We start from the raw sequence: 21501 nt of genomic DNA, 5'->3' as shown, positions 1-21501 counted from the left end.
ACTCTGTAATACAGTTTGAGGTCAGGGATGGTGATTCCCCCAGAAGCTCTTTTATTGTTAAGAATACACTTGGGAGGCAGAGGCAGGCAAATTTCTGAATTCAAGGCCAGACTGATCTACAGAGTGAGTTCCAGGACAGCCAGGGCTACACAGAGAAACCAAGTCTCGAAACACCCACCACCCCCAAAAAAAGATATCTTGGGTTTTTATTCCAAATGAATTTGAAAATTGCTCTTTCTAACTCTATGAAGAATTGAGTTGGAATTTTAATGGGGATTGCATTGAATCTGTAAATTGCTTTCAGCAAGATGGCCATTTTAACTATATTAATCCTGCCAATCCATGAGCATGGGAGATCTTTCCATCTTTGGGGATCTTCTTCAATTTCCTTTTTCAGAGACTTGAAGTTCTTGTCATACAAATCTTTCACTTGCTTGGTTAGAGTCACACCAAGGTATGTAATATTATTTGTGGCTATAGTGAAGGGTGTCATTTTCCTAATTTCTTTCTCAGCCTGTTTATCCCTTGAGTAGAAAAAAGCTACTGATTTGCTTGAGTTATTTTTATATCCAGCCACTTTGCTGAAGTTGTTTATCAGGTTTAGGAGTTCTCTGGTGGAATTTTGGGGGTCACTTAAGTATACCATCATATCATCTGCAAATAGTGATATTTTGACTTCTTCTTTTCCAATTTGTATCCCTTTGACCTTCTTTTGTTGTCTAATTGCCCCAGCTAGAACTTCAAGTAATATGATGAAAAGATAGGGGAGAAAGTGGGCAACCTTGTCTAGACCCTGATTTTAGTGGGATTGCTTCAAGTTTCTCTCCATTCAGTTTGATGTTAGCTACTGGTTTGCTGTATATTGTTTTTACTATGTTTAAGTATGGGTCTTCAATTCCTGATCCTTCTAAGTTTTTTATCATGAAGAGGTGTTGGATTTTGTCAAGTGCTTTCTCAGCATCTAATGAAATGATCTTGTGAGTTTTTTTCTTTGAATTTGTTTATGTAATTGATTATATTGATGGATTTCTGTATATTGAACCATCCCTTCATCCCTGGGATGAAGCCTTCTTGATCGTGGTGAATTATCGTTTTGATGTGTTCTTGGATTCGGTTGGCAAGAATTTTATTGAGTATTTTTGCCTCAATGTTCATAAGGGAGATTGGTCTGAAGTTCTCTTTCTTCGTTTGGTCTTTGTGTGGTTTAGGTATAAGCATAATTGTGGCTTCATAGAATGATTTGGGTAGTGTACGTTTTGCTTCTATTTTGTGGAATAGTTTGAAGAGTATTGGTATTAGGGCTTCTTTAAAGATCTGATAGATTTCTCCACTGAACCCATCTGGTCCTAGGGTTTTTTTTTTTTGTTTGTTTGTTTATTTGTTTTTGTGGTTGGGAGACTATTAATGACTGTTTCTATTTCTTTAGGGGTTATGGGACTGTTTAGATGGCTTATCTGATCCTGTTTTAACTTTGGCACCTTGTCTGTGTCTAGAAAATTGTCCATTTCATCCAAATTTTCCAATTTAGTTGAGTATAAACTTTTGTAATAAGATCTGATGATTTTTTGAATTTCCACGGTTTCTGTTATGTCTCCCTCTTCATTTCTAATTTTATTAATTTGTTTGTGCCCTCTGGTTAGTCTAAGTAAGGGTTTATCTTGTAGATTTTCTCAAAGAACCAGTGCCTGGCTTTTTGATTCTTGCATAGTTCTTTTTGTTTCTATTTGGTTGATTTCAGTCCTGAGTTTGATTATTTTCTTCCATCTACTCTTCTTGGGTGTATTTGCTTCTTTTTGTTCTAGAGCTTTCAGGTGTGCTGTCAAGCTGGTCTCCAGTTTCTTTTTGGGGGCACTTAGAGGTATGAGTTTTCCTCTTATCACTGCTTTCATTGCATCCCATAAGTTTTGGTATGGTGTGTCTTCATTTTCATTAAATGCTAAAAAGTCTATAATATCTTTATTTCTTCCTTGACCAAGTTATCAATGATTAGAGTTCTGTTCAGTTTCCATGTGGTTGTGCGTTTTCCATTGTTTTTGTTGGAATTTAGGACCAGCTTTATTCCTTGGTGATCTAATAGGTTGCATGGGATTATTTCAATCTTCTTGTATCTGTCAAGACTTGTTTTGTGGCCAATTATATGGTCAGTTTTGAAGAAGGTACCGGTACCATGAGGTGCTGAGAAGAAAGTATATTCTTTTGCTTTAGAATAAAATGTTCTATCTGCTAGATCCATTTGGTTCATAACTTCTGTGAGTTTTGCTGTGTCTCTGTTTAGTTTCTATTTCCGTGATTTCTCTATTGCTGAGAGTAGGGTGTTAAAGTCTCCCACTATTATTGTGTGGGGTGCAATGTGTGTTTTGAGCTTTAGTAAATTTTCTTTTATGAATGTGGGTGCCCTTGCATTTGGGACATAGATGTTCAGAATTGAGAGTTCATCTTGGTAAATTTTTCCTTTGACCTTATCCTTTTTGATAACTCTTGGTTGAAAGTCGATTTTATTTAATATTAGAATGGCTACTCCAGCTTGTTTCTTGGGACCATTTGCTTGGAGAATTGTATTCCAACCTTTTACTCTGAGGTAGTGTCTGTTTTTATCACTGAGGTGCATTTCCTGTATGGAGCAAAATGCTGGGTCCTGTTTACGTATCCAGTCTGTTAATCTATGCCTTTTTATTGGGGAATTGAGTCTGTTGATGTTAAGAGATATTAAGGAAAAGTGCTTGTTACTTCCTGATATTTTTGTTGTTAGAGGTGATATTATCTTTGTGTGCTTATCTTCTTTTAGATTCGTTGAAAGATTACTGTCTTGCTTTTTCTAGGGCACAGTTTCTTTCCCTGTATTGGTGTTTTCCATCTAGGACTGGATTTGTGGAAAGATATTGTGTAAATTTGGTTTTGTCGTGGACTATCTTGTTTTCTTCATCTATAGTAACTGAGAGTTTTGCTGGGTATAGTAGTCTGGGCTGTCATTTATGTTCTCTTAGGGTCTGTATGACATCTGTCTAGGATCTTCTGGCTTTCATAATCTTTGGTGAGAAATCTGGTATAATTCTGATAGGTCTGCCTTATATGTTGACCTTTTCCCCTTACTGCTTTTAATACTCTTTCTTTATTTAATGTATTTGGTGTTTTGATTATTATGTAATGGAAGGAATTTCTTTTCTGGTCCAGTCTATTTGGAGTTCTGTAGGCTTCTTGTATGTTCATGGGCATCTCTTTCTTTAAGTTAGGGGAGTTCTCTTCTATAATTTTGTTGAAGATATTTACTGGCTCTTTAAGTTGGGAATCTTCACTTTCTTCTATACCTACTATCCTTAGGTTTGGTCTTCTCATTGTCCTAGATTTCCTGGATGTTTTGGGTTAGGAGCTTTTTGCATTTTGCATTTTCTTTGACGGTCGTGTCAATGTTTTCTATGGTGTCTTCTGCCCCTGAGATTCTCTATCTCTTGCATTCTGCTGGTGATGCTTCCATCTATGACTCCTGATTTCTTTCCTAGGTTTTCTAACGCTAGGGTTGTCTTCCTTTGTGATTTATTTTATTGTTTCTAGTTCCATTTTTAGATCCTGGATGGTTTTGTTCATTTCCTTCACCTGTTTGATTGTCTTTTTCTGTAATTCTTTAAGGGATTTTTGTGTTTCTTCTTTAAGGGCTTCTACCTGTTTACCTGTGTTCTCCTGTATTTCTTTAAGGGAGTTATTTATGTCCTTTTTAAAGTCCTCCATCATCGTCATGAGAAGTGACTTTAGATTCAAATCTTGCTTTTCTGGTGTGATGGTGTATCTAGGACTTGCTATGGTGGGATAATTGGGTTCTGATGATGCCAAGTAACCTTGGTTTCTGTTCTTAAGCTTTCCTCCTACCATCTGATTATCTCTAGTTCTCCCTGCCCTCTCTATATCTGATTGGAGTCTGTCCTTCCTGTAATCCTGGTGGAGTCAGAACTCCTTAGAGTCCAGCTGTCTCTGTGCTTCTGAGATTCTGGGTGTGTCAGAGTTCCTGAGTGTCAAGCTGCCTCTGAGATACTGGTGTGACCAAGCTCCTGGGATCCTAAGATCCTGGTGATGCTAGAGTGCCTAGGAGTGGAGCCTCCTCATGGGGGCTGTGGGACTGGCCACTGAATTTTCACCCAATTAGACCAGGAAAGAGAGACAGGCTGTCATGTAGCTAAGGATGACATAAAACTTGCCACACAGCCAAGGATGACCTTGAACTTCTGCACTTCCTACTCTACTTCCTTAGTGTTGAGGTGTCAGATGTGTACCACTGTTCCTGGCTTTAAAAACAAGGTGTTTACTTTTATATGTTTTTAAGTTAGCTGTAGTTGATTGGCGGGTTTGCTAAGTAATAAGGATGATATTTGTGTGTTCAAAATAATAATGGGTTGCTCAGTAATCATTTACTACCATTAATTTTGTTTTTATTGTCAATATCTACTAATATACTCTGCTCACTTATTATTTTCTGCATTTATATATGTCTGAGGTTGTCTTTTATGTTCTTTTGCTGTTGTTCTTTTCTACCAGCTTGGTTTTGTTCTTTCTCTAGTAATATATTGCCTTTTAGCATTTGGTAGGACAAATCCATGGCTGTTTCTCATCCATCTTTCTGCAAAGGCAGGCTTATTGGAGACCATGACTAGCCATGAGTGGCATGCCCCCTATGCCACAGTTCTACCCTCCTGCACACATGGAGATTACTGTCTGCAGATTGCAGATAACCCCACAGAATCCTGGAAGTCAGCTCCATTCATGTGGAAAAGCTCTCCCAATATGTTAGGAAAGGATCTGACATCCAAGTACCTGGATAGGTCAGAGTTACTGGGCAGGTAAGGGAACCTGGAGAAGGTTCTGAGGCTCGTTCAGTTCTCAGGGGTGGCTGAAAGGGGAACTGGCAGGAAATGCTGACCCATCATGGCTTTGCTGACCTCTGAGCAGAGCAGTGTGGCCTTGGAACCTCATTTGCTTCCTGTCCTAGAGGCATTCTTTGGGTTGCCAGGTTTTGATCCTCCAGTGCTAGCTTTACTTAGTCATGCTGTGCATGTCTGAAGCCCCCACCTAGGCCTGCTGCAACTCCCAAGGCCCCACCTACTTTCCCCCATGTTTAAGCCCTCACCTAGCTCTACTGTGCATCCCAAGCATCTTGAGCCACTTTCCTTGCCCTTTGCTCCCATGCACCCTCTTTATTTGATTTTTTTTTTGTGATTTTATAATTTTATCACTTCATTCCTCTAAATCACTTCAGCTTGGAAAGTGGATCAGGAATCCTTTATCTAGATATCTAGAGGTGCTAAATCAATCTCCCCAACCCCCTGCTCCTCCCTCCTCCCTCCCCCTTATAACACCTCTCCCTTCCTCCACACTCCATACCTCCCTCCCTCTCCCCTCCCCCTCCCCTCCTTCTACCTCCTCCTTTCCTCCTTCCTCCCTCTCTCCTTCCCCACTTCTGGGCTTTGCACACCCCTGATCCCAGACCTGTATCCAGTGGTTTCTCTGGCTGCTCTCCCTTCAGTCACAGAGAGAAAGGAAAGGCCACATTAGGAACAGACAGAGAGCTGCAATTACTGAAGCTAATGCTTTGTCTCTCACTAAAGTTCAAGTTCATTAGTGAAACTCCCTTTGTCTTGTCCTTCTGCTTTCTGATGAACTGGTACTTATTTCTCAATCCAGAGTAAGAAAGTTCAATGTAATAATAACTAGCTTCATTAAGGTTTTTGAGAATGTTAGACTTGACAAAAATTTCAGGAGGGCAGAGATTTTTTTTTTTTTTTTTTGCCTGCTGTGTCCATCACTGTGACCTCAGTACCCAGGCCAGGGTCCTTTCCATAGTAAATGCTTTACCAATTTTTGCTGTGGAGGTAAAGAAATGAAAATCATTTGATGCTTCCACAAGCAGTCAATGTGTGCTAAGGATCTCTTCTCTGTCTCTTCTCTTAGTACTCATAACAATCTAGGAAAATAGGAACCACAATGTTTTCTTTGTAGATAGGGAAACTGAGGTACAAGGAAATAAGGTGACTTGTTTAGGCTGAAAAGTTCAGAAGCTGCCCAGTTAGAAGCAAGCCAGCATCTGTGGTATTCCCTCAGCCTCACTCAAGATAATAGCTCCATGTTTGACCATCCATGGATAAGAGACACCGCCTTATGGGAGTCTGGGAACCACTGTTGTCATTTCTCCTCCCAGGATTATGGGGAGTGTGGGGTGTAAAAAGGCCATAAAGCACATGAAAAGATGCTCAGTGCTGTTAGCCATCAAAGCAATACAACCACAATGGGCTACCAGTTCACATGCACTTGGGAAGCTATAGGGAAAAATATGACAGACAATAACATGTGTTAGCTAGGATGGAAAAACAACAGAACCAAAGCCAAAACCATAACCTGCCTATGCTGTCATTTAGCACCCAAGATGATCCAGACACTTTGGAAAATAATTGGTTTGGCGATTCTTCAAAAAGGAAATGTAGAATTACCATATACCTTAGCATTTCAGGGTACAGGGGCAGACATCTGCATGAACACCTGTACACAAATGTTTATGGTCAGTCTAAATACCCATCAGCTGATGAATGACTATCAGCTCAAATGCAGTCTTTCCACTTAACAGAGAATTAGTCTGCTATGAAAACGAATAAAGACCTAGTGTATGTACAATACAAGGGAGCTTTATAAATGATATACTAAGTGTAAGAAGCCAAAGGAGGCCACACCTCCTGTCATTCCACCAAAGGCATGTCCAGGATAGGCTAACCAGAGAGCAAAAGTAGATTAGTGTGTAATGGGCACTAGGGTGACAGGAACATAGGTAGTAACTGCTCATGGGTCTAGAACTTCTTTGGGAGGTGATAGAAGTTTCCTGAAGTCACTGAGCCATGCCTGTCCTGTTCAAGATGGAAATTTTATGGAAAATATGTTATACCACATAAACCTGTCATTTAAATATACAGTTAATCATTTGGGGAGTGTGGAGAATGCATAGCTCAGTGAGCAGGAAGGGGCGTGGTTAGAGAAAGAACAGAATGGCAGAGATCCAGGTCTGTTCTAGTTTGTTTCTATTGCTAGGATACAATACCCTGAACAAAAGCAACTTAGAGGAGGAAAGGGTTTGCTTGACTTACAATTTCAGGTTACAGTCAATCATTTTGGGGAAGTCAGGGTAAACTCTAAGCAGCAGCTAGTCATGTCATATCTACAGTCAGGAGCAGAGAGAATGAAGCCACCAAGTTGCCTGTTTGCTGCTGCTTTTATCTAGCTTTCTACTGTCCTATAGAGTTCGAATCCTCCTGCCTAGAGAATGGTGCCACCCACAATGGGCTAGGTCTACATCAATTTGCAACCAAGACAATCCTCCACCGAAATGCCCACAGGCCAAGTTGGTCTAGATAATTTCTCATTAAGACTTCCCAGGTGATTTTGGGTTGTGTCATGTTGACCCTCAAAGCTAGTGAGCACAACTTCATTAGGCTTGACTGAGGCTGATTCTGCTTCCTGGCTGAGGCTTCTTGGGAAAGCTCTGCCCGTCTCTGGTCCCCTATTTCCTTCTTTGCCTTGAGGTAGGAATAGCTAAGAAGATGTTTCTGGAGGCTTTGAATTCTTATATGCTTCTTAGCTCTAGGGTCAGTTTCTATGATTCTTGACCCATTGTGAGGTTTGTCCTAAGCAGAAGGGGAGGGTATAGCACAGGGAATACTGAGAGCATGCAGCTGCATTCAGCTGAGATGAAAAGCCCAAGAACTCTAAGGGAAAGCCTTCCAGGTGAGAGCAACCTCATTCTAATTGGTCAGCATAGCTGATAAGCTGTTAGTGAGTCCTGTAGAGGCAAGACTTCGCCTTCTAAGCAGGGAGCCAGCTAATGGCAGGAGTGTGGGCAGGCCTCTGTAAGCCTGGGCTTTTCCTCTTGTGTCATGCTCTCAGATGCAGCCCAGTGATGGTGCCTCTCCCCACTCCCTACCCTAGCCACCTGATGTGCTGTGTGCAGCTAATGGCTCTTCTAATGAGAGATTTACCACTTGGGGCTTTCAGACGCTGTGCCAGCCTCATTTGTCCAGTTCTTGGCGGAGCTTGTAATCATCTCTGTGGGCTCCAAGAATGAGGCTTGCAGTTATGGCCAATTCAGCTAAACAGACTGTCGACAACAAGTCAGCAGTCCCATACACAAGTGTCACGCTGCTCCACCATGACATCTTATGAGAATATTTTTGCATCTTGTTTCCCTAATGAACCTGAGTTGACAAGTTCTTCTGATGTTACTGGAGTGCATGCTTGGCAGCTGGGTTTAGGTCACCTCGGGTCATCTTATGAAGAGGTTTCAAAAATGTCCTATTTTCTGTCCTGGTGTTTGGACATCCTCTAGCCTTGAACTAGAATCTAATCACCCTTGCTCATTTTTTAGAAAGCTGCATGTCTATGCTTAATGACCTGGACAACTGGAATCTTGTTACAGGCTGGATGTCACCCAGGCTGATGTTGGGGGCTTCCTCTTCTTACTCACTATTGTTTCCAGTTTTTTTGCCATCACCTACCTGGATAATGGCTTCCCCTGAAATCGAATGGCTGAATGACCTCAATATGGTATAGTGATGATTTGAGTTCAACAAGCTTGGTGGAGAAGAAAGTGTAGTATAAGAAGCCTCATGCACACTAGGCCAGTTTCCTTTTTATGAAAGGACAAAACTCAAGTGGAGATTGCTACCCTCTTCCATAAACCTTGGCTTATGTGTCCTCAACGCATGTCCCAGCCATGGCAAGATAGGACTCCAAGAGAGAACAGGGCATTGCTCACAGCCCAAGCAGAGATGGGCATTGAGCTCTCAGGAGATGTCAACCTGCTTAGGCTGCAACTGAGGGGGTTGAAATATAGTGTTCTTGCTGCCTACTGGGTCTCTTCCCAGATGAACATGCTGTGCCCTTGTGGGGCCAGAAGAACAAAGACAAGATTCTCACCTGCTCTCTTCTTTCATTAAGTGTTCCTACTACACAGATTCTGGCTCTCTGCCTAGGTCTCTAAGGAATGGCAGGAAGTTTGGTCCCTATACCTAGACCCTGGGTTGCCTGAGTAAGGTAGCCTGCTAGCTCTGTAGCCTACTCATGAGAAGAGAATGTTCCCCTTACCTTTCATCTCTCAATCTACCTTGAATGCATGTGGACCACACAACACTGAATGCCTGTGTTCAGTTGTAGCCATCCATCACCTATCATGGCCTGTGGGGAGCCGCAGCTGCCACCCCATATATATAAACACCTGGTCTCCAGCCAGAGCAGAGAGCATTGAGATAAACAAGCCTTAGTTAGAAAAGCTGTGTGCCTCTAGTTTATGATGCAAGCTGGCATGATTTCTCATAGCCTATTATGCTTTGCCACATAGCCAATGCTGATTGGGACCAGGGAAAGTATTTAACCCACAAGGGCTGGGGGCTGGAGAGAGAAGAAGAATTAGGAGTAAGTATGTAGAATTAGGACTGGTGATGGGTTAGGAGAGATTTAGGAGTAAGTATGTAGAATTGGGGCTGGTAATGGGATAAGAGAGAAGATGTAGATATAGAAGTAAGATGTAAGGATAGATGTAAGATGTAGAATTAGGAATAAGTATGTAACTAATAAGATGTAACTAATAAGATGTAAGTAGTAATAAGTAAGATGTAAGAAGAAGATATAGGAGAATATAAAAGAAGCTAGCTAGAGAAGAAGTAAAAATGAAGGCTCCTGATTAAACTGCATGGAGAAGGGCTCAGTGTTTGCCTCCTTATTTCCGCCGGACAGGTAAGGCAGCAGACATATGGTGGCCCGTACGGGGAATGATGGATGGGAAAGGCCTACGACAATGGCCTCAGACCAAGAACCCACTCCCCATTTCCCCCTCATTCCATGCAGTAGCCTAGGAGTAAAAAGAAACCATCCACAAAATGTAGGCTTTCTTATGGCTGCTAAAATGGTCTATGTATCTGCCTCTTTCCCATACATACTTTTTCAAGACGACACCACAAGGCTGGGGAGATTGGAAAACCTGAGTTCTCAACCCCCAAGAACCAATATAAAAAAACACTGAGCACAGTTGTACATGATGTAACCCCAATGCTGGGGAAGAAAAGGCAGGGAATTCCCTTGGGCTGGCTAGCTAGCCCAGCCTAGTTGGTTACAGGACACTGTCAGAAACTAAGACTGACTAAAGTCTGAGGAATAGTACTCAAGGTCTCCTGGTCTCCATGTGTCAAAGAGCTGCTGTGCACCTAAGAAGGAATTGCATAAGATCAAGATGGAGCCACTGACTGAAAGGTAAAGGGGAACTTGCAAGAAAGGACGAAAAGCCAGAACTCAGATATTTGTGCATCCACCATATTGAGCATTACTCACAGCAGCTAAAATGCAGAGGTACCCCAAGTGCCAGCTAAGGGATAAAGAGATAGGCAGAATGGCTACTATCTATAAGATGGATACTACTCAGCTTTCAAAAGGACAGGGAGTTCCAACAGATGTATAACCCTGAGGATGTTATATAATGTGAAATATGCCAATCCCAAGTGATGTTTGTATGTTGAATTCAGATGCTGTTCCTACTGCTGGGGAACTCCTAAAGACAGGAGGCTGGACAAATGGCAGCAAGGAGTTGAAAGGAAGGATGATTTCTGTTCTGAAAGATGAGAAGTTTTGAGAGCTGGATGGTGTAGCAACATGACTGTTCTTGGTGCCACCAAATCACATGCCTAAAAGTTACAGAAATGGAAAATATTACATTTTGTTTGTTTCCAACATTTTAAAGTCACCTGTAAGAGTCAAAGATTTCCATGTCACATCTCCCCTGTCCCCACTTTAGGCCATGGACTGTTCAGACACAGGGACTTCTGAGTGCTGTGTGCCTGCCTGTGTTCTCCTGGTACTTTACTTGAGACCTTAGTGAACGTGTACTGCACTGAGGCTGGACGGTGGTGGTGCTGATGTTGTGCATTCGAGCACCAAGAACGTGGGATTTGTACATGCCTTGCCATGTCGAGTGACTTTCACAGTTGAGGATACTACCTTTATGCTGTCCCCCTAGGAGAGACTCGTCCCTGCCATGTAGCAGCAGAGTCACTGCATCATGTTTCGGAGGGCCTGTGTGTGCCTCATACTCTTGGGGTCTCACTCAATTAGATTTTCTGAGACTGAAAAATCCACAGGCTTTAAGAGTGTCTTCTATTTTACTCCATAATTGACAAGTTATGTGGACAATGTCTAGCCAACATCTGCCTCAGGGTCAGCCCACAGTCCAGTTCAGCCATTGTGACCTGATGGTGACACACCTTGGGGTCAGCCAGCGGCATTCACTTTGCCTAACTGTTTACAAAGGCACTGCTCATCTGGATAATGACCACACTGTGGATGCCTCATCCCAGAACGTAGCGCTGTCAGCATCCCAAATGATCTATGTCATTGAAGGGCCAGAATTATGCAGCTAGCCATATATCCCCTTTGGTTTTGGCTGCTGCATCTCATGCTTGACTAGCGATTCATGTGTGCCAGGGCCATCTCAGCCCAGGGGCTTTCGTTCAGTCACTTCTCCAGTGTGGCTTCCATCATAGCTAAAACAGCATGTCACTGTGCTGTTGACCATAGTCATCTCCCTTACCTACAGCTTCACTGACTCTGCTTTGTTCCCTGTAACCAACCATAGTCAGAGAGTAGCAAATGGGAAATTACAAAAGGAAACAAGTCACCTATTAGATGTATTACATGTGCTGTGGAGATGGCTCCGTGGGTAAGGCGGCTGCGGAATGAGCATGTGGACCTGAGTTTGATTTCTCCAGAACTTACATTTAAAAATAAAATCCAGAGTGAGGGCTGGAGAGCTGACTCAGTGGATACAAGCTCTGGTTGAGCAGTGTGACGCCTGGAGTTCAGAGACTGATACACACGTACCAAGCTAGGCATTGTACCATGCATGCCTATAATCCCAGCCCCGAGGGCCATGGAGATAGAAGGATTCCTGGGGCTTGCTATCTGCCAGTCTAGCTGAAAAAAAAAAAAGATAAGATCTAGGTTGAGCAAGTGACCCTGCCTCAAAAGAGTAAGGTAGAGAGTAATAGAGAACACCTGACCCGCTCCTCCAATGTCCCTACAGCACACACAGTCATGTGCACCAATACACACATGGGGACATACAACACACACACACACACACACACACACAAACACACACACATGCACACACAAACAGAGTTTTATCATAGCACATTATTGTAATTGTTCCTGCTTTATTATTGGTTACTGTTGTCACTCTAGTATTCTGCCTGATTTTTAAATTGCACTTTGTCATAGGATTCCCAGTATAGGAAAAGCATAATATGTAGGTAGTTGATACCATCTGCAACTCTAGGCCTTTAGTTGAGTCTTGAACCACTTCCCTCCCTAGATAAGGGGGAATAATTGTAGAAGCCACTTCAAACTGAGTCGCATGTAAGTCACAAGATAATGTCCTTCATATTTTAGGGTCAAAGATAGTTTATTTGATTGTATAAAAGCCAAACCGTAATAGCTATCACAGAAGAAATGTCATATTGCTGAAGTTGAGCTAGACTAGTTTTAAAAATTTGCAATAAGCAGAGTAAATTGTTTTAATATTATGATGTTATCTGGGTATATTTAGTCCTAATAAATCAATTTTTTTTAATTTTTTAAAATTATGTATATCTGTGTAGTTCTGTGTATGTATGAGTGCAAGTGTCCACAGACTCCAGGAGAGGATGTTAGATGCCTCTGTTAGATGTTAGATGGATCTAAAGTTACCAATGGATGTGGTCCTTCTGTTGTAGGTGCTGGGAACCCAGTTTATGTCCTCTGCAAGAGCAGTGCATACTCTTAACCTCTGAGACATCTTTGCAGTTCTCCTGAGGAACTTTTATACCAACTCATTTGCTGTTTAGTAAGGAGCCAATAACGTCAAAGCAAGTGAAATACAAGAAAGCAGGGGCGGGTTGGAAAGAAATCTTCTGATTCCAAGGGTACTTAAAGGGTTTTTGGTTTTTTCTTTTTTTTTGAGGGAAGGTGTTCTTTTTCCTTCTCGTTTAACTGTTCCCCACAGGAAGCTTTTAAACAATTCTCTTGAAACTTATCATACTTGTCAAATGAATCTCAGATCTTAACTCCAAATTAGTGGTGACAAGAAGTGGCCTTGAGGTAGCTATCCACCACCTGGTTGCTAGGTAAACATTCCAATGATTTCATCAGTTGGGTCAAGGCGGAAGGTTGGGAGTCTGACTCATTCTAAGAGTAGCTACAGATGCAAACTGTGGCCATGTTCCTTGATTTAGTAAGGCATATCTTTGTGCTTAGATGGTGTTTGAAATGAAGTAAGACGGCTTTGAAACATCAGTGGGACATGATTAAATTGTCTGGGGAAGGTATGTTCTTGCTTTCCCCTCACAGATATCAGAGTATAAATGTGACATTTGTCTTGTACACATTTAATGTCTTCAACTGACCAGACACCCTAGGTATCAAGTTCCAGGGGAAAAGATGAGATTGTAAGAGTCAGACTGCTTAGCAGGTGGCAGAAAGAAGCCCATTTTATAACACTTGTCTGGGATGGAGCTGTCAGCTAACTTGGCTCCCCTAAAAGACATATCAGACTAAATATTTGATGGTATGAATGTGATGTAATTGAACATCGTGGTCTTTGAGAATGTGGTTATGTTAAGGGGAGATCACACTGAATTAGGATGGTCTCTAGACCCAATAGCTACTACCTTTACAAGGGCAAAGGGATTCAGAGGCATAAGCCCATGAGAAAGATGGCTGTGGGAAAATGGAGATAGAAATCTGAAGCAGGTGGCTGAAGATAGGAGCAACTCAGAGCGTCCTTCTAAGAGGAGGTGACTTTGAACTGTGTCAGAGATAAGGGGTTAGAAGTTATCCCAAGGAAAGGCTGGGAGACAGTACTTTTAATCAGTCAGTTCAAGGTTGTGAAGAAGTTGAAGGTACCCACATCCAGGATATGAAGTAGATTTTTTTCAAGGGTTCCTGTACCAGTTCTCTTTGGGCCTCTGGATACTCATATATGTGCATTCCAGTGTTATATTTTCTAAGCCTTACTCTGAAGAAGAAAGCTTTTTTAACAAGAGGAGCCATGGAGCCTCTCTATATGATTACTGCTGGTGGTGTTAAGGGGATTTAGCCAAGCTTGCAAGGAGGTATGGTTTGTGAACCCTGGCCCAGGTGTGAACTTGCCAAGACCAGGGAGTATAGGTAAAATATACTAATGCAATAGAGAGGAACTTTTCTACAAGATCAACTTTACCTTTTGGGAGGATCCAGATGAGAGAAAGCAGAAGGCAATGCTTCTGTTTGTACTGTATGTAGAGGTGGTATGAGCACTCTACCTACAGGACAAAGAAAAGATGAATGGAGTGATGAACTCTAGGGAAGTTAACTGATCCCCCTTTGAGAAAGACTGCATAGGGAATGACTTGGAAGAGCTGAGCTGTAAGCTTTTAAAGTATCATTTTAGTACCATTAAGTTGTTAACTCATTGAGGGGACCAGAACCCTCTGGCTAGATTGTTTCACCTGGATTTGTTAAGGAGAAGCAGAGGTGAACAGAAGCCATCAAGAAGAAAGCCCAGAAAGGTAGACAGGAGAACATGATGTTCTGGAAGTCCAAAATAGAAATCTCTAGAGGCTCAACTGCAGTTAAATCCCACAGAGACAGTGAAATCTAACTCTGAAAAGTGATTTTTCTCTATGAAATGTGTCTTAAGACAACAGAAGGAGCTGTTGTTAAGGAGACAGTGACAATCAAGAGCAAGCCTTGACTTCTGTCAGATTGGAAATGCTATTCTACAACATCCACCAGTGCACGTTGAGGCGTCTGAGTGCACCTTTCCTCTCCTCTGCAACTGTGCCTTACATGTGAGCGAGCACACTCAGGCACACACCCAGGACTCACACATTCCCCTGTTTGCATGTGGCATTGATGGATTTGTTCATTAGGCAATACACAATGGTGCTTGTCTGCTGTTTGTAGGGACAGCTTGAGTCATGTTAGACAATGTGTAGGCATTTATTATTCTGTAGGTACATCCTACAAGTCATCAGTGCATGAGTAGCCCTTGTCTTTATTCTTTACCTTGCTTTTGTCTTCTGCTTGGTTATGCTACTTTCTCCCGCACCCCTTTCCATTTATGTTTAAATTCTCCTATGATAATCTTCATAGTCACCTTGACTGAATTCAGAATCACCTAGGAGACACACCTTTGAATGTGTCTGCGAGAGTGTTTCCAGAAAGGTTTATCTGAGCTGGGAAGACTTCCTGAACATGGAAGGGCAGCACAATCTCCATGGCCTGGGGTACTAGACTTAAAAAAAAAGGGACAAAGGAGAGAGTGAGCTAAGCCACCAGCATTATCCTCTGTTTTCCTACAGTGGACACCATGTCTTATTGTGACCAGATGCTTCTCCAGATCAAGCCAGTCTCCCTGGTGCATCATGACAGATTGGAACCTCAGACTATGAACCAGAACAAACCTTCCTTAAGTTCCCTCTGTCAGACATTTTGCCACAGCAATGAGAAAAGTCACTAATGCATGCCATATCTGGCAAGTCGACTAAACTTTTCCCTACCCCCTCAACTGAAAGAGCTTCCTGTGTCAATTGGAGGCCTGTGGTAACAAATCCATGACATTGTTTTGACATCCTATGGAGAGCAGAGAATCCCTCCCACTTCTTGCTGCTCAGTGCAGGGCCTGTCTCTTTGGCAGCAGGATGGCTCAGTTTGTTGGTACTGGTGCAGCCTGCTGTAGATACTTGGAGAGAGACCAGGGAGTAAAATAGCTTTGGGTATGTAGCTCAAGCTGAACTGAGATACAACTGTGATTATTCCAACAGACTCAGGAGAGCATCTCTCAGTGTAAGCTAGTGAGTTAGTAAATGGACAAACAACCAGACCATTAAATCCCATGCACTACCAATGATGACCATGGGTCACTGGATGGTTTTAATTTGCTGCATCATAAATATCAGCTGACTGATATCACTGCTAGTTTTATCCTAAATGAAGCCTCAGTTGGTCCCTATGCATACATGTGAGGCAGAGATCCTTGAGTGTTGAAGGGTAGCTTTTGAATCAAAGCACCATGGTTCCCTTATGGGTCATCAGACATACCATCCATAAGGGGTGTTAGTAGTCTAAGACCATGTTGGACTTGTGATGCCTCATGTGCTGAAAAACTGGTGGAAGCATGGATGAATATCTATACTCCTGTATAGGATCCTCAGTTGGTGGATCTGTGGGTGGTATTGGCTGGTGGCATTACTAGAACAGATGTTTCTTATTGATTCCTCCATTGCTGGCTCCGCTGATGGAGGGGCACACTTGGAGAGACTCTGCTGTGGGATAGCCTTGAGGAGTGGTTAGCCATCACAGCTTTTTTCCAATAATCAAAGCCCTGAGACAGTTGAGAGCATTTCAAGGATAGGCCATTCTTAAGAGATGATCCAAAGGCAAGTGGAGGGTATCCAGTGGAGGAGATCTGAGGGAGGATGTTGTTTAAGATAAAGTTTGGCCTTTGGCTAATGGTCTGCCATGATCTTTTATATCATAATCATGGTGGCTCTAGTCCATTGTGGAAAATGATGCTCAGGGGAGAAGGGTGCTCTGCACTATTGACAGCAAGTTCCCAAGAGCAAAGGAATAGAGCAGCAGTCCAGCAATGGGGAACTATGAGGACTCAATAGCATCAGCCACATGTTCTGACTTTGTAGATGAAGGGAACAGAAGCAGTGAGGCCAAACAATGTCGAAGCTACATGACTATGATTGATACCCCAGCTGTGAGTCTTCAGATGCAAAGTCTAATTGGATACATATCCTTCAGTTTCTCAGACCCTACAACCTAGGCCAGTTCTTTTTACCCAAGGCCTTTTCTCCACACAGCCACTTTGCTGTTTTTGTAGATTGCCCCATACACTGTATTAATACCACAGTCACATGCTCCACAGGCTTTTGGCTCTTTTCCATCATGTGTCATTATAAGCATTTTTTATGTCTTGTTACATAGATGTCATATGTATACTTCAAGGTTCTACATTCTATCTACCTGAATCTCCCCCACCCCCACCCCATTAACTGTAGTACAAGAAATCCAATATACCCCTAAATACGCCCATATTCTGATATATCCTTGACATGAAGACATTACTTTGGATTGTCCAGGTAGGCTCACTCTGGTCCAGGAACCCTTGTTCAAGGGAAATAGTAGGGCAGAGTCAAGGAGAAGAGACAGCAGCAAGGGCAGAGGCTGGAATGAGGCAGACACAAGTTAAGGGACATGAATAATGTCTAGAAGCAAGAAAAGTCAAGGTGAATAATCCCTTGCTAGTACCCTCAGAAAGCAATGCTTGGATGCTAATTTGATTTTAGCCCAGTGTTAGATCTGACATCTCTAGAGGATGCATTTGTCTTGTGGCCTTTTGTTACAGCAGGCATAGGAAGCTCATACTTACTCAATGCTTCCCGATCCCAGCAGCCTTCCTACTTCCCCCAGCTATTCACTCCCAGTAGTGAGTGTCACTCAAAAATTTCCAGTAACCCTGTGAAGTAACCACCTCCATATCTTCCATCACATAGGGAGGAACCCGGCTATGCTAAGCAATATGCTCAAAGCCACCCAGGTACCCAGAGCTGTGACTCCAACCATGGGACTTTGTGGTCCAATTTTAGTGGCTGACTGACCCATCAGTGCCACCATGTTAGTGATGCTGGATTTTGGCAAAGAACTGCCTTGACTTGTGCTATAATATTACCCTCTGCCATTTATGGAACGTTTACCTGATATCTTTGCCCAAGGGCATTAATGAGGATCTCCCAGAGAAGTGAAGACAAGGCCTGTGCTTCTGCAGGAGGTATTATTTTCTGTATTTATGGACGAAGGCAGGGTCCACAGCTGGTTCACTGAAGGTCAGATAGGGCCAAACCAGAGCAGATAAAAACCCATCTGCTCCTCAAGACTTTGTGTCTTTTAAAGTTCTCTTCCCCAACACCATGCTACACAGCAGCTCAGGTGACTTCTGTCTTCATCAGCCTCACTACCAGATTTATCATGAAACATCGGCATTGCACAGATACTCACCAGCCTTTCAGGTCTGACATTAGTGCTTCATAGAAAGAAATCTGCACATCACCTTGAATGACCCTCTGTCACCCAGTGACAGTCGTAGATGGAACCACAGCCCAAGTCAGGAGGCGATGGAAATCCATTGTCACTCAAAGACAGGCTGTAATGAAGACAGGCTTTGTGTGGGTTAGAGGTGACCCTTGAAAGCACCCAAGGTCAAATCATGACCCTTTCACAAATCTGCCAAACTTAACAGTATATGATTTTCTCCCCACCACCTCTCCACCTTGCTCCACCCACCCCCAGTCTGTCCCTGACCAAAAAAAAAAAAAAAAAAGCTTTAACCTTATTCAAATAAGCAGGAAATCTTTTCATGGTACTGGAGATAAAGTCCCCACCCCCACCCTGATCATCATATTCTAGAATTCTGACATAGGATGTTAAATTTAGGGAGCCTGTTTTTGACATTTCTAACCTCCAGGACCAGAGGTTAAAAACACTTCATTGTAGTGTTTTTAAAAATTGCATTCTATGGAGTTAGTCATAGGAAGGCAAAGTTTTGCCCCTGGTTTAAAGAGACTAGGACTCTGGCTATGCTTGCATAGACTCTTCCAAACCAGCTCTCCTATATTTGACTCACATTTCTGTAGGAACATCCTAGCAATACTACTGTGAGAGATCTTGGGGTTGCCGTCACTGTGGGTCTGCAGCTAAGCTTGTCTCAGTCCTACCTCAGGACCCAGATCAACTTTAAAATGCTCCTTGCTTTCATGGAAAGATGCTTTGCTCAAAAGCACCTCTGCTTGGAGTTCCAGGAGTCAGACAGGGCAAATGTCAAGCACTGATCCATAGGAAGCTTAAGCCAAGAGAAGCTTCTTCTGTCCATGTATCTATCTTCATCCACATTTGGGCCTGGCCACAGCCTTAGATGACGTTATGTTCTTATACCCCAAATATCTTCATTTGCTCAAAAACAGTTTGACAGCCAGTGCCTGGGTCCCCACTATGGCATTGAGAAACTGGCTGAAAGACGGTCTTGTATTTGCTGTGGTTATAGAGGTGCTGATAGAAGTAGAATGTGTTTTTCTTTCTCTCTGAATGTAAACCTGGGATGATGGAAACATGATTAAGGCCATATTTGGTCAACCACTTACCAAATCTAGAGGATAGAAAGGGGGAAGGATTCTACTGTGTTGAGTAACCAACTCAATAATTACTTAGATCCAAGAGAAGGAGTGGCTGGAACAAAGAAAGAGGGACACAGGTTTTGTCATGGCTTGGAATATACCAGAATTGCTATTGGCTGGTATATCATGTGGATGGGGGAACATTTAAACTTCATATTAAATTGAGGTTAGCTTTCAACTTTATCCTTCAGTGTACTAAAAGTAGCCGTGTCGTCTCCTTTTGTCTAGGATTACTGCACATGCGCTATAGTACAAATGGTCAAATCGCCCTTAAAAACCTCCAGTCTGATGTTACAGAGAGGAAGTTGGACTTCACCAAGGTAACCCACATTTGTGCCTTCTAGTCAGCTAAAGGTGCTGGACTGTAAAACATAATTGCTGGCCTGTTCTATAGGCTGGTGGTTTTGGTTTTGTTTTTGTTTTAGTCAAATGTTGAGTTAATGCACCAGAAAAATCCAACCACGCATAATTAAGAATTTTATAGGAAAGTATAGAATCTGTATGTACCTTTTTAAGTAACTTTAATAATCAAAGACAATGTGTAAGTTTGTAATGTCAGAGGAAAGTATGATGGTCTACCTTAATTTTAAAGTAGGAGAGGGGGGCCAGAATATCATGCCATGTATAATTGTGAAGATCGGGAGGAAGTGCTTTGAAATATAATAATCTAGTACAAGTTGTTTTAACTGAAGAAAGTATCAGTAGTATGAAATAGACACAAAAAATTAGAAGTCAAATTTGTATAATGAAGTAATTCAGACTAGAGGGTAAAGAACTGTACACATAGTGGCTAACATTGTTAGATTATATCCCCTAGGTTCTGTCTAACTGCTTGACTCATTTTGATTATTCTGTTGATCTGGAGCGGGAATCCTGATACTTTTAACTCTTTGTGAAAAAGCCAAAATGAAGCTTTGATGCAGAACTATGTGTTACATACATGCAAATCTTAAAGCACGTAAGCTGCCAGGCCCCAGAGCTCTTGTTTCCTTCTTTATTCTGGAGGTCTGGCCCAGAAGAGCTTACCTGCTGTGTCTTATTAATATGTTCTTATAAAAGATTTAAGTGATAAACATGTCTGTTTTTTTTTCTCTCAAAAATGTGTATCTTTGCTTTAACTCTCCATTTAGTAAAGATCCAGGGGTCCCTAACCTCAATCTCCCAAGGTAAAGGATGCTATTCTAGCTTGGCTTCTATTGCTGTAGCACATCATCTCAGGAAGGAAAGAGTTTATTTGGCTTACAGGTTAAAGTTCACCATCAAGAGAAGCCAGGACAGGAGCTCAATATGGGAACCTAGAAGCAAGAACTGAGTCAGTTCATGGATGAATGTTACTTACTGGCTTGCTCTCTGGTTTATTCAGTTAGCTCTTTCTTATATAGTCCAGGCCTACCTGCCTAAGGATGGCACTGCTCCTAGTGGGCTGAGCCCTCCCACATCAATCCTTAGTCAAGAAAATGCTTCACAGATACACCCATAAGCCAATACAACGGGTCATTTTCTCAACTGAGATTCCCACTTCTCAGATGAATCTAGCTTGTGTCACACTGCCAAAAACTAACCAGTGAAGATGCTACTCTGCACCCTAAGATGTGAGATGTGATTGTTGGCATTCAAAGCCTGTTCTAGAGGGACACACTGTGACAAGAAGTTAACATGCATTGATGTACTTGACTGGTTTCCTGGGAGCAGAACAGGAAGCAAGTAGGGCATAAGCAGGAGGAACTGTGGTCACTGGGAGTAGAGGCTGGGGAAGGCAGAGTTGAGTCCTGGAATGATGGGTGAGCTGCTGAGGTGAGTTACTATGTTCAAAAGAAAGATTTTAGGGCAAGTGATTCAGAACAATCTTAGAATATTTGCATAGCACACATGTGGTCCTAGCTTCCATCCCCAGCATTGTAGAAAGAAAAAAAAAATGTTCCAGTTGACCACAGTTTCTTTCTGTTCTCCCCACATGTAGCTGGAAACTTCCAGCATTGTCCTATTGATGTTAACACTAATTAGCTTAGTCATTAATGATGATACAGAAGTTTGGGACCATATGGCCAAACCCCCCGACACACACACACAGAGTGAGGTGAGAACATGGCAACACACACACATACACACACACGTGCTGGTGTATCTGTATGTATACAAATGTATGTGCATAAGAAACTAGGAAAAGACAAAAATGTATTTTCTTTCTCTGCTTCTCCTGAGTGTGTGTATATATAAGAGGCAGATACACATACAC

At 42.3% G+C, this 21501-nt stretch overlaps 1 protein-coding gene across 4 annotated transcripts in view; it reads left to right on the top strand.

The window, feature by feature from the left end:
* The window catches only part of CUNH10orf90 (chromosome unknown C10orf90 homolog), a 147751-nt gene that overhangs the window by 44986 nt on the left and 81264 nt on the right, over window positions 1-21501 (top strand). Inside the window, exons 1-2 of one of the 4 annotated variants that reach the window (XM_031388632.1) lie at window positions 13220-13370; window positions 19494-19585. The exons of the other annotated variants lie outside the window; for them this stretch is intronic. Of the exons in view, the coding sequence (XP_031244492.1) occupies window positions 13349-13370; window positions 19494-19585 (114 nt within the window). The 5' untranslated portion in view covers window positions 13220-13348. Of the gene's footprint in view, window positions 1-13219; window positions 13371-19493; window positions 19586-21501 lie in introns of those variants that run through there. 4 annotated transcript variants of the gene reach the window in all.

The sequence above is a fragment of the Mastomys coucha genome, unplaced genomic scaffold, assembly GCF_008632895.1.
Source record: "Mastomys coucha isolate ucsf_1 unplaced genomic scaffold, UCSF_Mcou_1 pScaffold21, whole genome shotgun sequence".
NCBI classification, from domain to species: Eukaryota; Metazoa; Chordata; class Mammalia; order Rodentia; family Muridae; genus Mastomys; species Mastomys coucha.
This window is presented reverse-complemented; position numbering and strand designations above follow the sequence as displayed.